At 41.1% G+C, this 16,431-nt stretch overlaps 1 protein-coding gene across 1 annotated transcript in view; it reads right to left on the bottom strand.

Moving 5' to 3' along the window:
* Window positions 1–5,762: 5,762 nt before the first annotated feature.
* Window positions 5,763–16,431, bottom strand: part of LOC310963647 (cadherin-18) — a gene marked incomplete at both ends in the record, with an annotated part of 90,939 nt that continues 80,270 nt past the window's right edge. Inside the window, one exon of the mRNA XM_083936537.1 lies at window positions 5,763–6,268. Coding sequence (XP_083792663.1) covers window positions 5,763–6,268 — 506 coding nt within the window. The remainder of the gene's footprint in view (window positions 6,269–16,431) is intronic.

The raw sequence follows: 16,431 nt of genomic DNA, 5'->3' as shown, positions 1-16,431 counted from the left end.
TTTGAAATCATGTGCTGCAATATTAAAACTGTTGGATACTAAGAATGATGAAACAAACACATAACACGTGAGCTCCCGCAACTAGTCACAGTGTCGGGACCTGACGAACCCAAAGCTACCGTATGTGACGAGCTACCAACAGACTGTCTTTGCCCTATGTCGGCAGCTCCCGAGCCGACTGAGAGCAGAAATTTACTAAACCAATATAGTTTTCATATCGGCTCTTTGGGAAGAACTCAACAGTGTTTAACTGATTCATTGACTTTGTTTCTCCGTCCAGCGCAGCGAGTGAGGCAGCAGTTGACACAGACTGATCTGATCAGTCAGTGTAGATGGGGGTCATATGTTTAAAACACAGATACAGACTGATCTTATCAGTGTAGATACTGTTTATATGTTTAAACACATACAGACTGATCTGATCAGTGTAGATACAGTTAATATGTTTAAAACACATAAAAAGACTGATCTGATCTGATCAGTGTAGAATCAGTTAATATGTTTAAAACACATAAACAGACTGATCTGATCAGTCAGTGTAGATACTGTTCATATGTTTAAAACACATATACAGTCTGATCTGATCAGTCAGTGTAGATACTGTTCATATGTTTAAACACATACAGACTGATCTGATCAGTGTAGATACAGTTAATATGTTTAAAACACATAAACAGACTGATCTGATCAGTCAGTGTAGATACTGTTCATATGTTTAAAACACATATACAGACTGATCTGATCAGTCAGTGTAGATAGGGTGAACACAAACATCTGTAGAAAACTGCGGTGTGAGTCGATCGACTTAATAAAATGGAAACCTATCTGCTCTGTGAGATGAGCAAGTGACGGTCGTCACACTTCTTATCTCGCTCTCTGTGGAGCAGTGCCGTATGTTGACAGTCACGGGACGGGGCCCTTTTAGATGGCAAGCCCCCCCGGCAGTGACCCGTGTTGGGGGGCATTACTATACCGCCTGAGTACCGTAGGCTACACCGCTGTTAACTAAAGTGCTATTCAAAGACACCCGCAGCACCACCACAGCTCTATGCTAAAATCCACCCCCTGTCAAGAAAATACTGACCTTTTAAAATAGTGTTAAACTCTCGTCATGTCTCGTTCTCGTGGACTCAATGTCATTTAGTGTCTCGTCACACCCTTTATTCTGAATGTATGATATATATTTTTTAATATTGTTCTGTCATGACAGTGATGGTGCTGTCGGTTTACCTTCTATGTTGCATCTTCAAAATAATAATAAATAATATATAATAAAAATGTGACACTAAATTTGAAACAGCACATTATAATTTCTGCATATATTATTGACTTACGGTGTGTGCCCCTGAAATTTCTGGTTGCACTCCTAAAATTTCTGGTAGCACCCCTAAAAATTTCAATAGGGGGTCACAGTGCTCCTAGTGAAAAAAGTTAGTCTGGAGCCCTGTCTTTTTTACCTTTCCTGCTTGGTGAATGCATACATCTTTAAAACTTCAAACTCCACCTCTAGGGTTTATAACACAGGCTTTCTGTTAAAATAACTGCTGTTTCACTGGCTGAGAAGTACACACAATAACAAGGATGCTGATTACAATGTGTAAAATTGGTCGACTTAACCCTTTAATGCTTATTTGGGTATTGAGGCCAGTACACTGAAAAGATTTATAAGCACATAACAACTACATGACTGTGCTTTTGTTCAGGTATCACAAACTGTCGTACGTGGCGTACAGACACTTTTACCATTCCGAGCACCAAGGACACTTTGACATGCGGAGATCGAACCGCCGATCTCTCGAATGGAGGATGACCCACTCTTCCACTGAGCCACAGCCATTCTGAGCCAATGTGGAGAAATACTGGATGAAAGGGAGAGTTTGATTGGCTGTTGCTGCATTCATTGATAATTAATTTGGATTCAAATCAAACACAACTCATGCGTTTTTAAAAATCCAAATACACAATGCCTCAAATAGAAAGCAAAGAAATGGTTTGTCAGTTTGAGAACTTCTATGCTTGCCTCTGGCTACCTCATGTGACCTTTGCCGTGGGCAAGCCCTTGGGCTCCTCACAATTTCTGTAAGAATTTCTATGCGTCTGGGTGTCCTTGTTTCATTCCAGTTGTGAAAAAGACAAAAACACAGTCATTCTGTGAGCAGAGGGAAATAATGAGCAGGAAACAAGGAAGAAGAATGAGACGGAGGATTGTTATGGAGAGAAGAGAGTCTTTATGTCAGGATGTTCTAGTGGAGGGTCTAAAAAATTCATCATCTTCCGCTGGTCTTTCTTGAGACCTTCGTCAGCATTTCTGACACAACCGACACTGAACAAGAGCATAGCAGGATAAAAGAGTCAGTGCTGTGTAGACACAACTAACCAGCATGTACAAAAACACCATGCATAAGAAATACCATATCCAGTAAGTTAGTGCCAATGTTAGTGGCTGAGCACTTTTTGTTTCCTGAGACATTCACCATTTGTGGCAGCTACTGAGCTTTCCAGACACAATGAAAGCAAATCGTACCGTTTGGTGGTGAACTGCCTGCTTTTACTCCCCCCTGAGTAAATGACAGCACTTTGAAGTTTTGGTTTTCTTGTCTCTTTGGCGAATTACGTAATAAATGTTAGATGGTTCTTTGTTCCCTAATGGATGTAAGGTATAGTGATGTTCCTTCTGTTAAATGTCTTATATAGTATCATACAAATGTCACTGTTAAGTTCTTGGAATTGGACATGTCATACACGATTTGTAAATGCGAAGGCAAGACTTTGCTATCACAAAGACAAAAAATCATGTATATTAAAATGACAATGATCTTTCTCATTTTTGACTTGGCAGGTTTCAAGGAATTCACCCTCTTTTACCCTCTTTTCAACATTTTCATATTAAAAATTGATTATATGAATACTTGTGTGTGAAAAGAGTTGATTACAGTGATGAAACCGAAGAATATCAGAGCTTTACAGCATCCCTCAGCTCATTGTTTTGGTATTACAGCCCACAATTTTGCCATCTCTCTCAATGTTCTCATCTCAGGCAACCGTTTTAGTGCAAAGCTACCCACAGTATGCTACCTACTCAGCACAAAACATCAAACAGACAAAGTTAACAGCTACCATGTGAACAGAGTAGAGCATTTAGCGGCTCAAGAGCCAGATATTTCCCTCAGGAGTTGGTGAAGACCAGACATGACTAAAAGAGAGTGAGCATTGGCCTGACATATGCAAAATCGGCCCTATCTCCTAGAAAAGTATGTTCCCATACAACTGAACGACATTTTCCATTACGTTTTAAATGGAAAAGTGTTTTCAATGACTGGCCCATATTGTGAAACAGAAGCATGTTTTAAACACGTGGTTATATTGAATTGTAGAAAAACTGGACTTGGTTAGGTTTGCAGAAAGATGGTGGGATGATAAAATAAGTGTGTTTGTTAAGTAAAGGTTAAGTTATGTAACAGCCTGGTCACCAGAAAAAAACACACACAATCATTGTAACGTTTTTGACCTGGTCAGGGTTAACCCTAACATTAATATTCAACATTTCTGTGGTTTGCAAAAACATACAACGCCAACATTGTAAGGCTCACTTATGCCTATAGTCATTTATGCTATACGTGTCCTTTATGTTCGAATGGATATTGAGCAAAACATCCTCTAGAGGGCATAGTTTCGATTAAAAAGTTACTCCAATAAAGTTTGACAAAACATGGCAACGACGGAGGAGATAACAATCCTGAATCTGTTGAGAAGGAGGCAAAATGGCAGGCAGCGTTGTAGACGGCGGTGGTCTGTGAGACACTAAAGAAATCCCAGAGTGTGGACGGAGAATTCCAGACATTGGTTTTACAGATGAGAGAAACTGACGACGCACGCCACTTTAAGCATTTCAGGATGTCCGTCGGGACTTTTGATGACTTGTTCACACCTGCTATTCAAGGCACTTTTTCTGTGTACAGTGCCCGACACTGCCCCCATGATTTTGTGCAGAAATAAAGGAGAAATGTACCCAGAGTACGGACAGAAGGCTCTGTCTGAATCTGTATGCATAAATTACCTTTCATTCTGGTGACTGGGTTGTATGTAGATGAATTAAGTTTGTTACATAGACTAGTCAACGTCTGTATTTGTTTGACCCATCCATTCACCCCGACCTCATGTGTATGGTGGCTTTTGCCGACTTTAACCAGAAACATTTTGTAATATGCAAAAGACGTATCCAGGGCAAAATATGCTTCCCCTAGAAACATATTTGAGAATGTAGTTTTGTTGTATAAGAACGTATTTTTCAAGAGACGGGCTAAGTGGTCAGAGACACTAATCCAAACGAGTATGCTGCTCCATATATCTTGGACGTGTAAATGTGAATCTGCTGCTAACTTGTTTGCAATATCAAGAGGTGATAATGTGTCAGCCTCAAAGTGGCCAACAAATCAATAAATGCAGTTTCAACATTTTAGTAAGCAATAACTCTGCTGTTTGGTATACAGGTGCATGCTCTACTCCCCTTATGCATCCCTTATGAAATTGACACAATACAAGTGCAATGCAGTATAGTATGGATGTATTACTAATTTAGTAGTATACTCGTTTGGCAATTTGTATATAAGAAATAAACACACGTCATCTTCCATTAACTAACAAGAATTGATTGTTCACTGAGGGATGAACTGCTGATGATAGAGAACATCAGCTCAAACTACACACGTTTAGTATGCATTCTGAGTATACTCTCTTTTACACGTGTCACTTCAGAATCAACGCCTCACACTGAAAGGCCTGTCTGAATTACTATGTGGCATTCACTTTAGGGTACAGCATCGAAGTCCCTCTGCACCATCTAAAGAGTGAACTGTACCATACCTCCCTAAGTGGCCCCATTGCAAAAAGCGTCATGCACGAACAAATTAATGAGCCGATGCAGAGAGACTGGCTCCTATTGAGGCGCTCACAGTTATCTCATGAATTGGAAAACTAACCATGATTCTGGGGAAACTTTGGATTACTTTGGCCGGCGGTATTTGTGGGGAAGCAACATGTTTTACATCTTGATGGGATCACAGGTTTAAGCATGGGTTAAAAGACCATGACTTTGGGAAACAGTCGATTATATTCATAGCTCCCTTTATCTCAGCTGATAATGATAATGCTATGCATGTTAAAGATGCTAGTTTTGAAATTATTCACAAAAAAAGTCTGTTAACTCACCGGCCTTCAGTACATATCAAACAAGTTTGGACAAATGTACAAATCTTTGGAATTATGGTTGATTTCCATGTGTTTTAAAGATAATGGCAACATATTGTAAGACTGGAGGTGTCATCATTGTGCATCCGCTGCTTGGTGAATCATGAACTCCTTTAGTTCTACCTCCCACCATGATAAACATAACTATATGCTGTACCGTGTATCCATTCTTGGAGGAAGAAGACAAATGTACAATTGTTTTCACATATCCACTCATATGGATTTCAGGACTTTTATTGAGCAATAAAAAATATACATCAAGGAAAAATACCATTTTCCTTTTTCCCCATATTGATGTTCTTCCATCTTAAAATCTGATTTAATACTGCCAGATGAACGACCCATGATCCAAAGCAACAGAATGGAAAAATTGAGCAGTCTTTTTGAGTTTAACAGCAGATCTTCAAAACCACAGGAACAATTTGAAAGCATCTCTGTTTGTCTGTATTGTTCACTGAAAATTTGCAAAAACTGATTTCAAACAGATTTGGTTTAAACGGAAGTGAATTCACAGACTAGGATGTCACATCTGAATCTGCCTCTCCGTAGAGTTCTGCCAGTCTCTGGAACTCAGGCCCCCAGTCGTCCAGGTAGTTATAATCCTGCTCTGATTGTGTGCCGGGAGTATCTAAAGGGCTGATGGATCCTGTGGGTGAGCCCTGGCCCTCGTAAGCGTAGGTCTGGAGTGAGTCATAGGGCGGCACGTTGGTGTCCACGTCGGCCTCCACCAGTCTCTGCTTAATAAACTCATGCACATCCACCTCGTCCAGCTCCACCGCCGGGGTCCGGTGGCTGTGGGGCGGAGCGCAGTGTTTTCTCCCTTCTGGGCGAACGTCCCGTCGGAACTTCAGCTCTTCGGCGGCGGCTGGGTTACGGAGGGCGATGATGTCAAAGGCTTCTGTGTCCTCCTCGCCTCCGCCCTCGTCATCGTAGGTGACTACGTTCTCTCTGATGTCCTCCTCTGAGATAATAAGTGGCTCTTTCTTGCTCCGCCTCAGGGTGATGAAGAGAACCACGATAACTGCAAGACAGAATAATTGTTTTTGTATCAATGTTTGCATTTTAAAAAAAAGAGAAGGGCTGAGGATAATACCCCTAAAATCATTGTGTAACAATAAATAACAAGTATTATTCTGAAAAATATTTGCATACAATAAACTGCTTTATTCAATAGTTATAGAAAAAAGTCAGATAGAGAGAAAATTGCTGTTCTTATCACATAACACAACAGCTGAATGTGTTAAAGCTTAGCCATGTAATCGTAAACAGCTAACCAAATGAACATAAGCTGACTTTATGTGCATATTTATCTGATTTTCCAACAGGACAATAAAACTAGCCAAGCGTTGAAGAGTTGTAAATCAATAATACTCATTAGCTGACATTAGCATTGACTGTGATGTTACTTTGAATCCAAGCTGTTGAGATGATGACAATACACAAATCATCATCATCATCTGTGGAGCAAATTTGATCTCACATCCAGCCAAAATACAAAACACCCTGTGACTATAAAACAAATATGTTTCATCATATGGAGGAATGTCTTGTGTAATCATCTTTATGTTTGAGGAAGAATAAGCCACATTTAAGGGAATAAAGCATGATGTTGCAAAATGTCTCTGCAGATAAGCATCTTAAAGTCTGAAATATATTTTGCAACTGTTAATGGAGTCATGAAGCTGCATAATATTTCATGGCATGCTACAGCTTGGAACTTGTTCCAACAACTAATGAGCGTTATAGTTCATTGGGTTAATGATGACCTCACTGCAAGATGTTAACACTAACATCGATTTAATAAAATGGCGTAAGCGAGGGGAGTACATTTGTACAGCAGTGCAATATCTAAAAGGAGTTCATTATGCTGCATTAACAGGGTCGAGCAACCTAGATTAGTGTTCTTGCAGAAGAATATTTCCTTATCACATTAATAACAAGATAAAAAAAACAAAAGGTTTAAAGAAACAAAAGTGGAAATTCAACTGATCAATAACAAGCTGATAAAAGGGTTTGCGGGATCTTGGCGTTTCACATCAAGTTCGTAACACACAATACTGTGTTAGATTGTCCTGTCAGAATGAGAGTCCTTATAACACATACAAGGTGAAAGCTCGGCAGACACACAGGAAGGTAGTGGTGGTGGATTAACATTAGGTAGAGGTTTCAGCTCCCATGTTGTCGAGGCTGCACTCATGCATTTGGTTAATCTACTGTATTTACTCAAGCAATACATTCGGTATACATACTGAGGTGATTATGGCATGCTGTAGACTATAAAGCAATTTCAAAGAGAAGATTTTAAGCTCAAGAGTCGACTAAAGGTGTGTTGACACCAAGTTCCAGCTGTTTAGTCAAACACTGAAGCCTTTACTCCTTCACTTCACTAGGGCAGGTGAGATTTAATCCCATTCAAGCTGTAGTAGGACTGAATAAGTGGACTGAAACAGACTGAAAAACCCTATGGGAACTGGGAATCTGAACCAACTGCAGTACAAGAAATTCCCCTTTTATGGGGGTAATCATGGACAGAATAACTCCTCAGGGAGCCTCCATTAGTAAAATCAGATGTAGCCCCCTACTACTGTAAAGTAAAGCCCTGGTCCCATTTGAATGAAACCACTGCACTGACGCAGTGGCGTGCCAATGCAGGATTACTGTAAGAAAAAAAAACAACAACTTGCCTCAACTTTGCAAAAGCCTGCAATCGTTGCAGTCCCAGGTAACATGATTGCAACCATGTTTTCTTTTAAGACGTCTGGTTGGCCTTAAAAGTCATCGACCTATAAAAAGAGTCCTTTGACACCGGGTTGAGAAGTAATGGTGCTGCTTTCTCTGGTTAAGATTATAAACTCTGAGTTGAATCAGGCTACTTTTATCATGCTAACTTGTGCTTCCTTTTGTGCTCTCTCCTCTCGTGACCAGGAAATCATTCCCTCTTCACACCCTTAAATGCACCTTGAGGAGGTAAGAGGGGGGCTTCTGGAGGATCTTAGAAAGAGAAAACACACATGTGTCCTAAGCAGAAAGCTTTAATCAAGTAACATAACGTATAAATGCTGCACATGCAGCACATCATCATCATCATCATCAACTGACGTCACTTGAGCTTCACTGGAGCTAAGGAACCAAGGGTTTCTCATTTGGCAGCTTCAACACATACATCCACACGTCTCTTCCCAACGTTTCTGGCTCACGTCCTTCCTAGGAGGAGCTAAACAGCGAGGAAGGGATGCAAGACCAGGGGTTAAAACTAACTTTTTTCACCACCGTACCTGAATTTTCCTGGAAAACATTTTGACCCGTCCCGAATAGTCCCAAATTTTTCAAAAAATCTTTTTTATAGTTTGAGTTGTTACTTACTGATAAAATAAAATCACAATACATTATGTTGATAAAATAATATATTTATTTCCGAACTATGTTTGTTTAGCTTGTACCTCTTTTATATTGTTTTTAATTGTTCTTATTGTTTGTTAATGCACCAAAAGGAGTTGCCCAATTTCGTTGTACGCAATACAATGACAATAAAAGCATTTTTATTCTATTCTATTCAAGATGACAACAAACATCCCCAGTCATAGAACTGTGGTCTAGGTGGCCTTCTGCTACTACTCCACCATTTAATGACTGCATTTTTTTCGTTTAAATCGTCATGAGGACATTGTACCAGCAAGTTAAAGTATCAGGTGTTTCATAAACCAAAAATAATGATAATACACATAGATCTGTATCAGTCTAACAGACTGCCATTAAAAGCAATTGTTAATAGACCTGCTAACGTAAACGTGACAGTCTGCCTGTTGTGTTGATGGTGGATAACTTGTGGATAATTTGCTTTTACCACCATAACCAGAAAAGTTGAGCATGATAACCAACAATCTCAATGTGGTGGAGGATACAGTTTAGTGTGTTATTACCTTGTTTCAACAGTATAATAGTGTACAACTGCTTACGTTAGCTAGCTAGCATACAATGCTAATCTGCTTACCAGTTACTGCTAGAGTCTACACAACAAGATGAAAGTGATGGAATATGTAAACATAATAATATCAGAGGGTGCGTTAACATGTCTGAATGTGTGGGAGGTTAAAGTATAAATCGGTATCAGTAGTTATATTTAAAATCACAATTCCCAATGTTTCCCAGTTTCCTGGCATCGTTATTGTTGCCGAGAATGGTGGTGAGGATTCTGTAGTTAATTAACGTTAACGGAAAAAAGTAGTTAACGGCCTAAGGTTACCTCAAGCTCTGTGGATCGTACTGGGGGGCTGGGCTTTGTCCTGGGTGCACTTAGACTGCCCCTCTTTTGGCTTCAGCCAGCGCAAAATGGTCTGTGGCCTAGCACCACAGCACAGTGACAGCAGAGAGTAATACAGCATGGTGACAGTTGCGTATCGTCGTCTCAGCTCAAGCGGCAGTAGTGCGAGAGCAGCACATGCCTCTCACTGAACAACACCAATGCGAGTATGCGGAGTACGCGGAGTACGCGGAGCACACTGAACGAAACTCAGTCCTTTTTCAATTTATTCCACCGACCTTAAACCCGTTCTGATGTAGAAAGTGTTGAAAACTTAAACAGAAAAATGAAGTCAATGCCCACAAAACTCTCTTTGTCCCGAGGTTGACCCGAGAGAGAATATTCATGCTCCAGATTACAAATAATTATGTCCCTGGGACGACGTTAGTCTTAATCCCTGCGCAATATGGAAGCGAGGAGACACGTTATCATGAAGAAAAGCTCCCACAGTCTTGAAAATAAGACTGCCCTTTCTGCACAGCCCAACAATGATGGGTCACTCGCAGGATCCTGGAGTACATGTGTACATCACTGCAGAAAAATCCAGCATTGTATTTGACCATCTCATCAACATTGAAATGATACCACCCCACCAACACAAACCCTTGCAATTTGTAATGCAGGACCGTTTTTGACCTCAATGCCAGACAGTCTTTTGACAATGGGCTAATCTGCAGAAGGCAGGTAATAATGCATACAATGACCTTAATACTTATCATTTCTAATAATTGGTGCATATCCTCCCCAATACATGTACAATGAATCAAATTACATTTAACAAAATTAATAAGGTGGGTCTGAGAAATGAGAACTGATAATCCAGGCCCGGGTATGAGCAGACTGATATTGGCATCTAAAAGCTAGCAGTTATGCTTGAAGACTTAAATGATGAAATGAATTAACTCAGTCTGGATTCATAATTGTACCACTATACCTACTTGTCTTTTTCTTTTGTTTTAACTCCAAGCCCTGGAATCAACCATTTTCGCCTGGCAGGATAACGAATCACTAAAACAACTAAAGAGGCCATTAGGCATTTTTCAGGTCTTGAGGCCTTGCTAGATAATGTAAAACTAAATGTAGAATTCAATAAAGCTAACGTTTCCATTATTGTTTAAAATGTGTGTTGCAGTACCCAAAGACACCTTCTGTCTAAAGTAACTATGCACAGATTCTCTATCTACATATATTTAATTGTTCAGTGTGGCTCCTTGGCTATGTTTTTAATGAAATGTCCCCCTATCCTGCATGTGATTAATCTATGCCAAACAAAAAAAACAAAGTCACTTTACTCGACCCAGTGCACTGGCACTGCCCACGTGGGATTAGAGAGGGTGCAAAATACAATTGTGTGTGACAATGCTTTTTGCTGGACTTGTTTAGAGCAACCAATTACACAATGCAAGGATGTGAGAGTGTATTGTCAGACAGTTTAAGACCTCTCAGTAAACAGCGTGAATATAACGACTCAGTTAATGCAACTTTATTATTTAAATACCCCAGACTGCACTTTCCACACATCACAATCTACTTATTTGTTTTTTGTATTTCTATCCACTGTACACACTTGTGTATTGTATTACACCTCTACATTAATGCTCTCTCAATGGTCGATTCAGGTCATTTCATTTGCCTAGCCGAGGCCAGTCGAGGTCTAACTGTTGCTCAGTACACTACTTATGGCACCAGGGAGCATTACCCCAGTCTACAGATATCTATTTGCTGCAGTAAAAGCCATCACAGAAGTCTCATTTATGCAGTATTTGTCCTGGTTATGGAAGATTACACTGGACGACTAGAGGACTAAATCAGGAGGTAACACCTCTTATCCAAATAAGAGGCCATGCTATGTAGTATAACTTCTGTAGGCAGAGAGCTCTGCTCAAAGAAAGCAAAAGTTAGAGAACATAAGAAACACTTAAAGTTCCAACTGCAACATTTTCAGAATGTAAATACATTACATCACTTCTTCACTATGATAAACATTTAAGCCATGTCATTCACCACCTACATTTTCAAGTGTGAGGCATCAGTTTTAAAACGAAAGCTTTAAAAATGTGGTTGATATTTGAGAAGAACAGAAGAGTCATTGAAAGGTAATCAGTAAACAGTCTAATCTTGGTAGTTTGTTTAACTAGTCTATTAACTAGTTGCTGTGGTACTTTAATCTGGGGGAACTATTGTTTAAAACAAATCCTGATCATTTTACCAAAGACCTGTAATTAAAATTGCCATTAGTATTTTGTCCTGTGATGATGCACACTTGTAGCCTGGCACCGCCATTTGAATATGCATTTGTGAATTACACACTTTATTGTATCACACTCTCTAATAAGAATTCACAAATTAGTCTGGAACCTCTCAGTTCTTTTTCGATTTCCAGCGGGCAGAGCAAAATGCCCCTGGGCACAATTGAATAGACCTACAACCAATCACAGCAACAAAACAACGTAGCACTATGCGAAAAATGCAGTCTGTCAAACCAAAGCGAAACAGTCCACTAAAATGTGTTTCTGAAAACATTTGAGGCCAGAAACAGGTAATACAGTAGCCCAATACTGTAATACTGTACCATTTCCTGTGAAAGTTAATTAGTGAAATCCAAAGGCTGATCTACTTAAGAATAATTTTCTGTTGTTTAAGTCATGTGCAAAGACCAGCATCAACTGAGTAAGCTAAGAGATAGTTTGTATCCCTTTGTGGTTTGCTGCAGGCTTAATTAGGGTGGCTTATTAGAGGCCACGGAGATGAAACACGGACATTAATCGGACAGACAGAAAACAATCAGACAAAAACAAATCACACTTGCGAGCAAAGACAAATTAAAATTAAAAATGTGAGTGAGGTCTTAAGTGATAGACATTTGTGCGCTGGCTCTACCACTTGTGTCTGTCAACCAATAACTTTAGTGTGCCTTTCTAAAGCCAGCTTAGCACCTTTTCCCTCTTTGATCAGCCTTGAGCAGTTTCCTCTTCATGTTAATTTTTGTCAACAATGCTATTTAAACACAAACTATTCAAGCGTTTTATGGGTAAAGGAGATATTTGACAGTGTGTTATCTGCGAAGGCATTTTAGGATTTATCTGGCTCGCTGTGTTGTGGCAATGGTTTTAATTCAATCTGTACAGTGTGATCACATTCTTCCCACTATAGCTTAAGCAAGCTTGGTAAAAGCTAAATGTAGTAGCAATAGTTAGCAAGTCTTCCCTCTTTTAAAGCGATTTAAAAATAAGTGATGCCAATTCTTATTAATGCCAGATATAAACACAAAGACCAATTGAATGGATGTCATACAGATAATGTATCCAGATTAGATATTGATACGGTGTAAATGAGGCAAATAAGTCTTGAGGTTGGATACTGAGGCTTACAGTACAGAGAGACAAACTGCATAGGGAGTAAGGGGTGCATGACATGCAACACATGTCCCCTGTAGGATTTATACAAGGGGGTTATTGCAGTTACAGTACTTAGCATGCATCTTAGACCACTATTCCACCAGGACACCCACATTCAGCTTTTTCTTCATCATAGCCGCTATGAACATGAGATGGTGAATTATGAGAAATGTTGCAGGCAAGTCAAATGACTGGCTGTTAAATGGAGTGGGATCTGATTTATTTTGCCAGCGACTCACTGTCAAAGTCTCTTATCTCTCGGGGTGACCAAACCTCTGTCCAGTAGCTGAGCTATGTGTGAGACACTGCACTTGTAACTGGAAAGTGTGAATCAAAAATGCAACACCACGTTTGCTCCAAACAGTGGTGATGGCCTTTTGTTCTCTTCAGCCAGAGGCTTTGGCGTAGAGGAGGAGGACAGCCATTATGAACATGCATAACCTTCACGCACTAATGTCCACAGACAATCACTGAAGAGAGGAGGGGAAAGCAGCCAAACGGTGAAGCTGTTTTATTAGACAGTTTTGTCAAATCATGTCGTGCTGCAGTTTGGTTTGCAGGGCGAGGAGTTGGGCTGCAACATCTCTCACATTCTTCGTTTAGCTGACGGGAAATTGTTCACTTTGGTATACTTGATCTTTGGGCAATCTTTCAGACCACCTATAAAGCTGACTCAGGGCTGATCAATGATTTCAAATTTTATTTTCATGTACGATTCTGGATTCAACAACAAAAACAAAAACAATTACAGTACCATGTTCCATTTCACAATGACTCTTCTTTGCATCCTGTGGGCCTATCGCTCACAGGAGGAACCGCTGGGGTCGAGTGCGCTGCTGCATGGGTGGCAGTGAAGGTGAGGGGCCTTGACGGACCAGACGCGGGCAGCAGAGGCTGGCTCTGGAGACGTAGAATGTCACCTCTCTGTGGGGTAAGGAGCCAGAGCTTGTGCGGGAGGTGGAGCGCTACCAGTTAGATCTGGTTGGGCTTACCTCCACACACAGTCTCGGTTCTGGAACCGTACTCCTGGATAGGGGTTGGACCCTATTCTTCTCTGGAGTTGCCCAGGGTGTGAAGCGCTGAGCGGGCGTGGGGTTACTCACAAACCCCCGGCTGAGCACTACGGTGTGTTTGTGCATATGCACCGAACAGCAGTTCAGAGTAATCGGCCTTCTTGAAGACCCTGAATGGATTCCTGCATAGGGCTCCAGTAAGGGACTGTATAGTTCTGCTGGGAGACTTCAACGCCCACGTGGGCAATGATGGAGACACCTGGAGAGGCGTGATTGGAAGGAACAGCCTCCCTAATCTTAATCCGAGCGGTCTGTTATTAGACTTCTGTGCTAGTCACGGATTGTTTATAACTAACACCATGTTCGAACATAAGGATGCTCATAAGTGTATGTGGTACCAGAGCACCCTAAGCCAAAGGTCAATGATCGATTTAGTGATCGTATCATCTGATCTGAGGCCGAATGTCTTGGACACTCGAGTGAAGAGAGGGGCAGAGCTGCCGAGGCGTAGTCGTGGTGGGGAGGGGTTGCAGTTCGGTGGGCTGAGGATCTCGTCTCTTCTTTTTGCAGATGATGTAGTCCTGATGGCATCGTCGGTCAGTGACCTTCAGCACTCACTGGATTGGTTCGCAGCCGAGTGTGAAATGGCTGGGATGAGGATCAGCACCTCTAAATCTGAGGCCATGGCTTTCAGCAGGAAACAGCTGGATTGCTTACACCAGGTAGGGAATGAGTGAAGGAGTTCAAGTACCTCTGGATCTTGGTCACGAGTGAGGGGACGAAGGATCGTGAGTTTGGCCGGAGAATCGGAGCAGCGGGGGCGGTATTGCAGGCGCTCTACTGCACCGCTGTGACGAAAAGAGAGCTGAGCCGGAAGGCAAAGCTCTCGATCTACTGGTCAATCTTCGTTCCTACCCTTACCTATTGTCATGCAAGCTGGGTCATGACCGAAAGAACGACGTCGCGGGTGAAAGCGCCCGTAATGGGTTTTCTCAGGAGGGTGGCTGGAGTCTCCCTTAGAGATAGGGTGAGAAGTTCAGCCATCCGTGAGGAGTAGAACCGCTGCGCCTTTGCGTTGAAAGGAGCCAGTTGAGGTGGTTTGGGCATCTAGTAAGGATGCCCCCTTGGCGCCTCCCTAGGGAGGTGTTCCAGGCACGTCCAGCTGGGAGGAGGCCTCAGGGAAGACACACTGGCCTGGGAACGCCTCGGGATCCCCCAGTTAGAGCTGGTTAATGTGGCCTGGGAAAGGGAAGTTTGGGGTCCCCTGCTAGAGCTGCTGTCCCCGCAACCCGACCCCGGATAAACGGTGGAAGATGAGATGAGATGAGATAAGATGAGACTTCTTTTGTCTTGCGTTCTAAATCTTTACAGTGGTGCACTTTCACCCGTTTTCACAGAGTAACCTACTGGAATATGTTGAATGTATTTTACTGAATAGCTGGAAATATGTTTAGGCGTTTTCAGACCTCCATTTCCTTCTAGGAGAACCTTCCCTTTTTTTGTCTCATTTCATTCACGTCAGTCAATCTAATGTCCTCATTAAGATAGCGTCCATATTCATGAGCTATTTAGCATATGTCATTTATGGACGATAGTGGGAGGAAAAGTGGGAGGACACTGGATGGAGATCCTCCAGCACTGTTCACCACAGGTGGGAATGTATCGGTATTTATAAAGGAAAGATTCTCAAATATTTTTCACATTCATGGTTTTGTGTAAACAAAATGGTTTAGGAAGGATTCTACGCACAGTTTTATAAATGAGGCCCAGTTTCCGAATTTAGGCTGTGTGCATTTCTCTGTGGATTGAGCGTTTTGATACTTTCATAGTATTTATATATTAACGCCACCTTCTTTACAATCAAAAATGACTTTAGCAACTGCTTAAATAATACTGCAGCCTAGAAAAACACATTTCCACTAGCGCATTTAGATCATATAGTGATATAAAGATTAGTTAATAAATTATTTACTTGTTACTTCACTTTTCACGTTTGATTATCTTTTGAGTCTAATAATTTTTCTTTAAATGTTCAATAAATGCATGTAGTTTTCAAAGTCAATGATTAATGATGTTAAATAATGGTGATTATGATTTTTGCCATAATTTAGCGGGCCACATTCCAAATACGTGTTAAGATCCTATTTGCAAGTGTATATACTGTGTATATATAATCATTGGATGTCAGTGCAAAGACTAGTTGCTATAGTAACACAGCACATACTCATTAACTGAGGACGTGTTCTCCTGGTGCTGCAGTGAGCTGTTAACATGGGTGTTTAGTTTCACTGTACTTCCGATGGAGTTTTATATTCGAGGCACGAAACACTTCTGTCACACATGAACTCAAAAGGTTGGGTATCTATGTCGGCTGTCACCACGTTCCTCCACGCTTGTCCTCTGCTCTTTTAGTCACAAAATGGGATGTCAAACATGTAGCATGGTGGGAAGGGAGTGATGAAAAATAAGATTC

The sequence above is a fragment of the Echiichthys vipera genome (genome assembly GCF_963691815.1).
Source record: "Echiichthys vipera genome assembly, chromosome: 21".
NCBI classification, from domain to species: Eukaryota; Metazoa; Chordata; class Actinopteri; order Perciformes; family Trachinidae; genus Echiichthys; species Echiichthys vipera.
The sequence above is the reverse complement of the archived record's forward strand: the minus strand, read 5'-3'. Positions and strand labels throughout refer to the sequence as shown.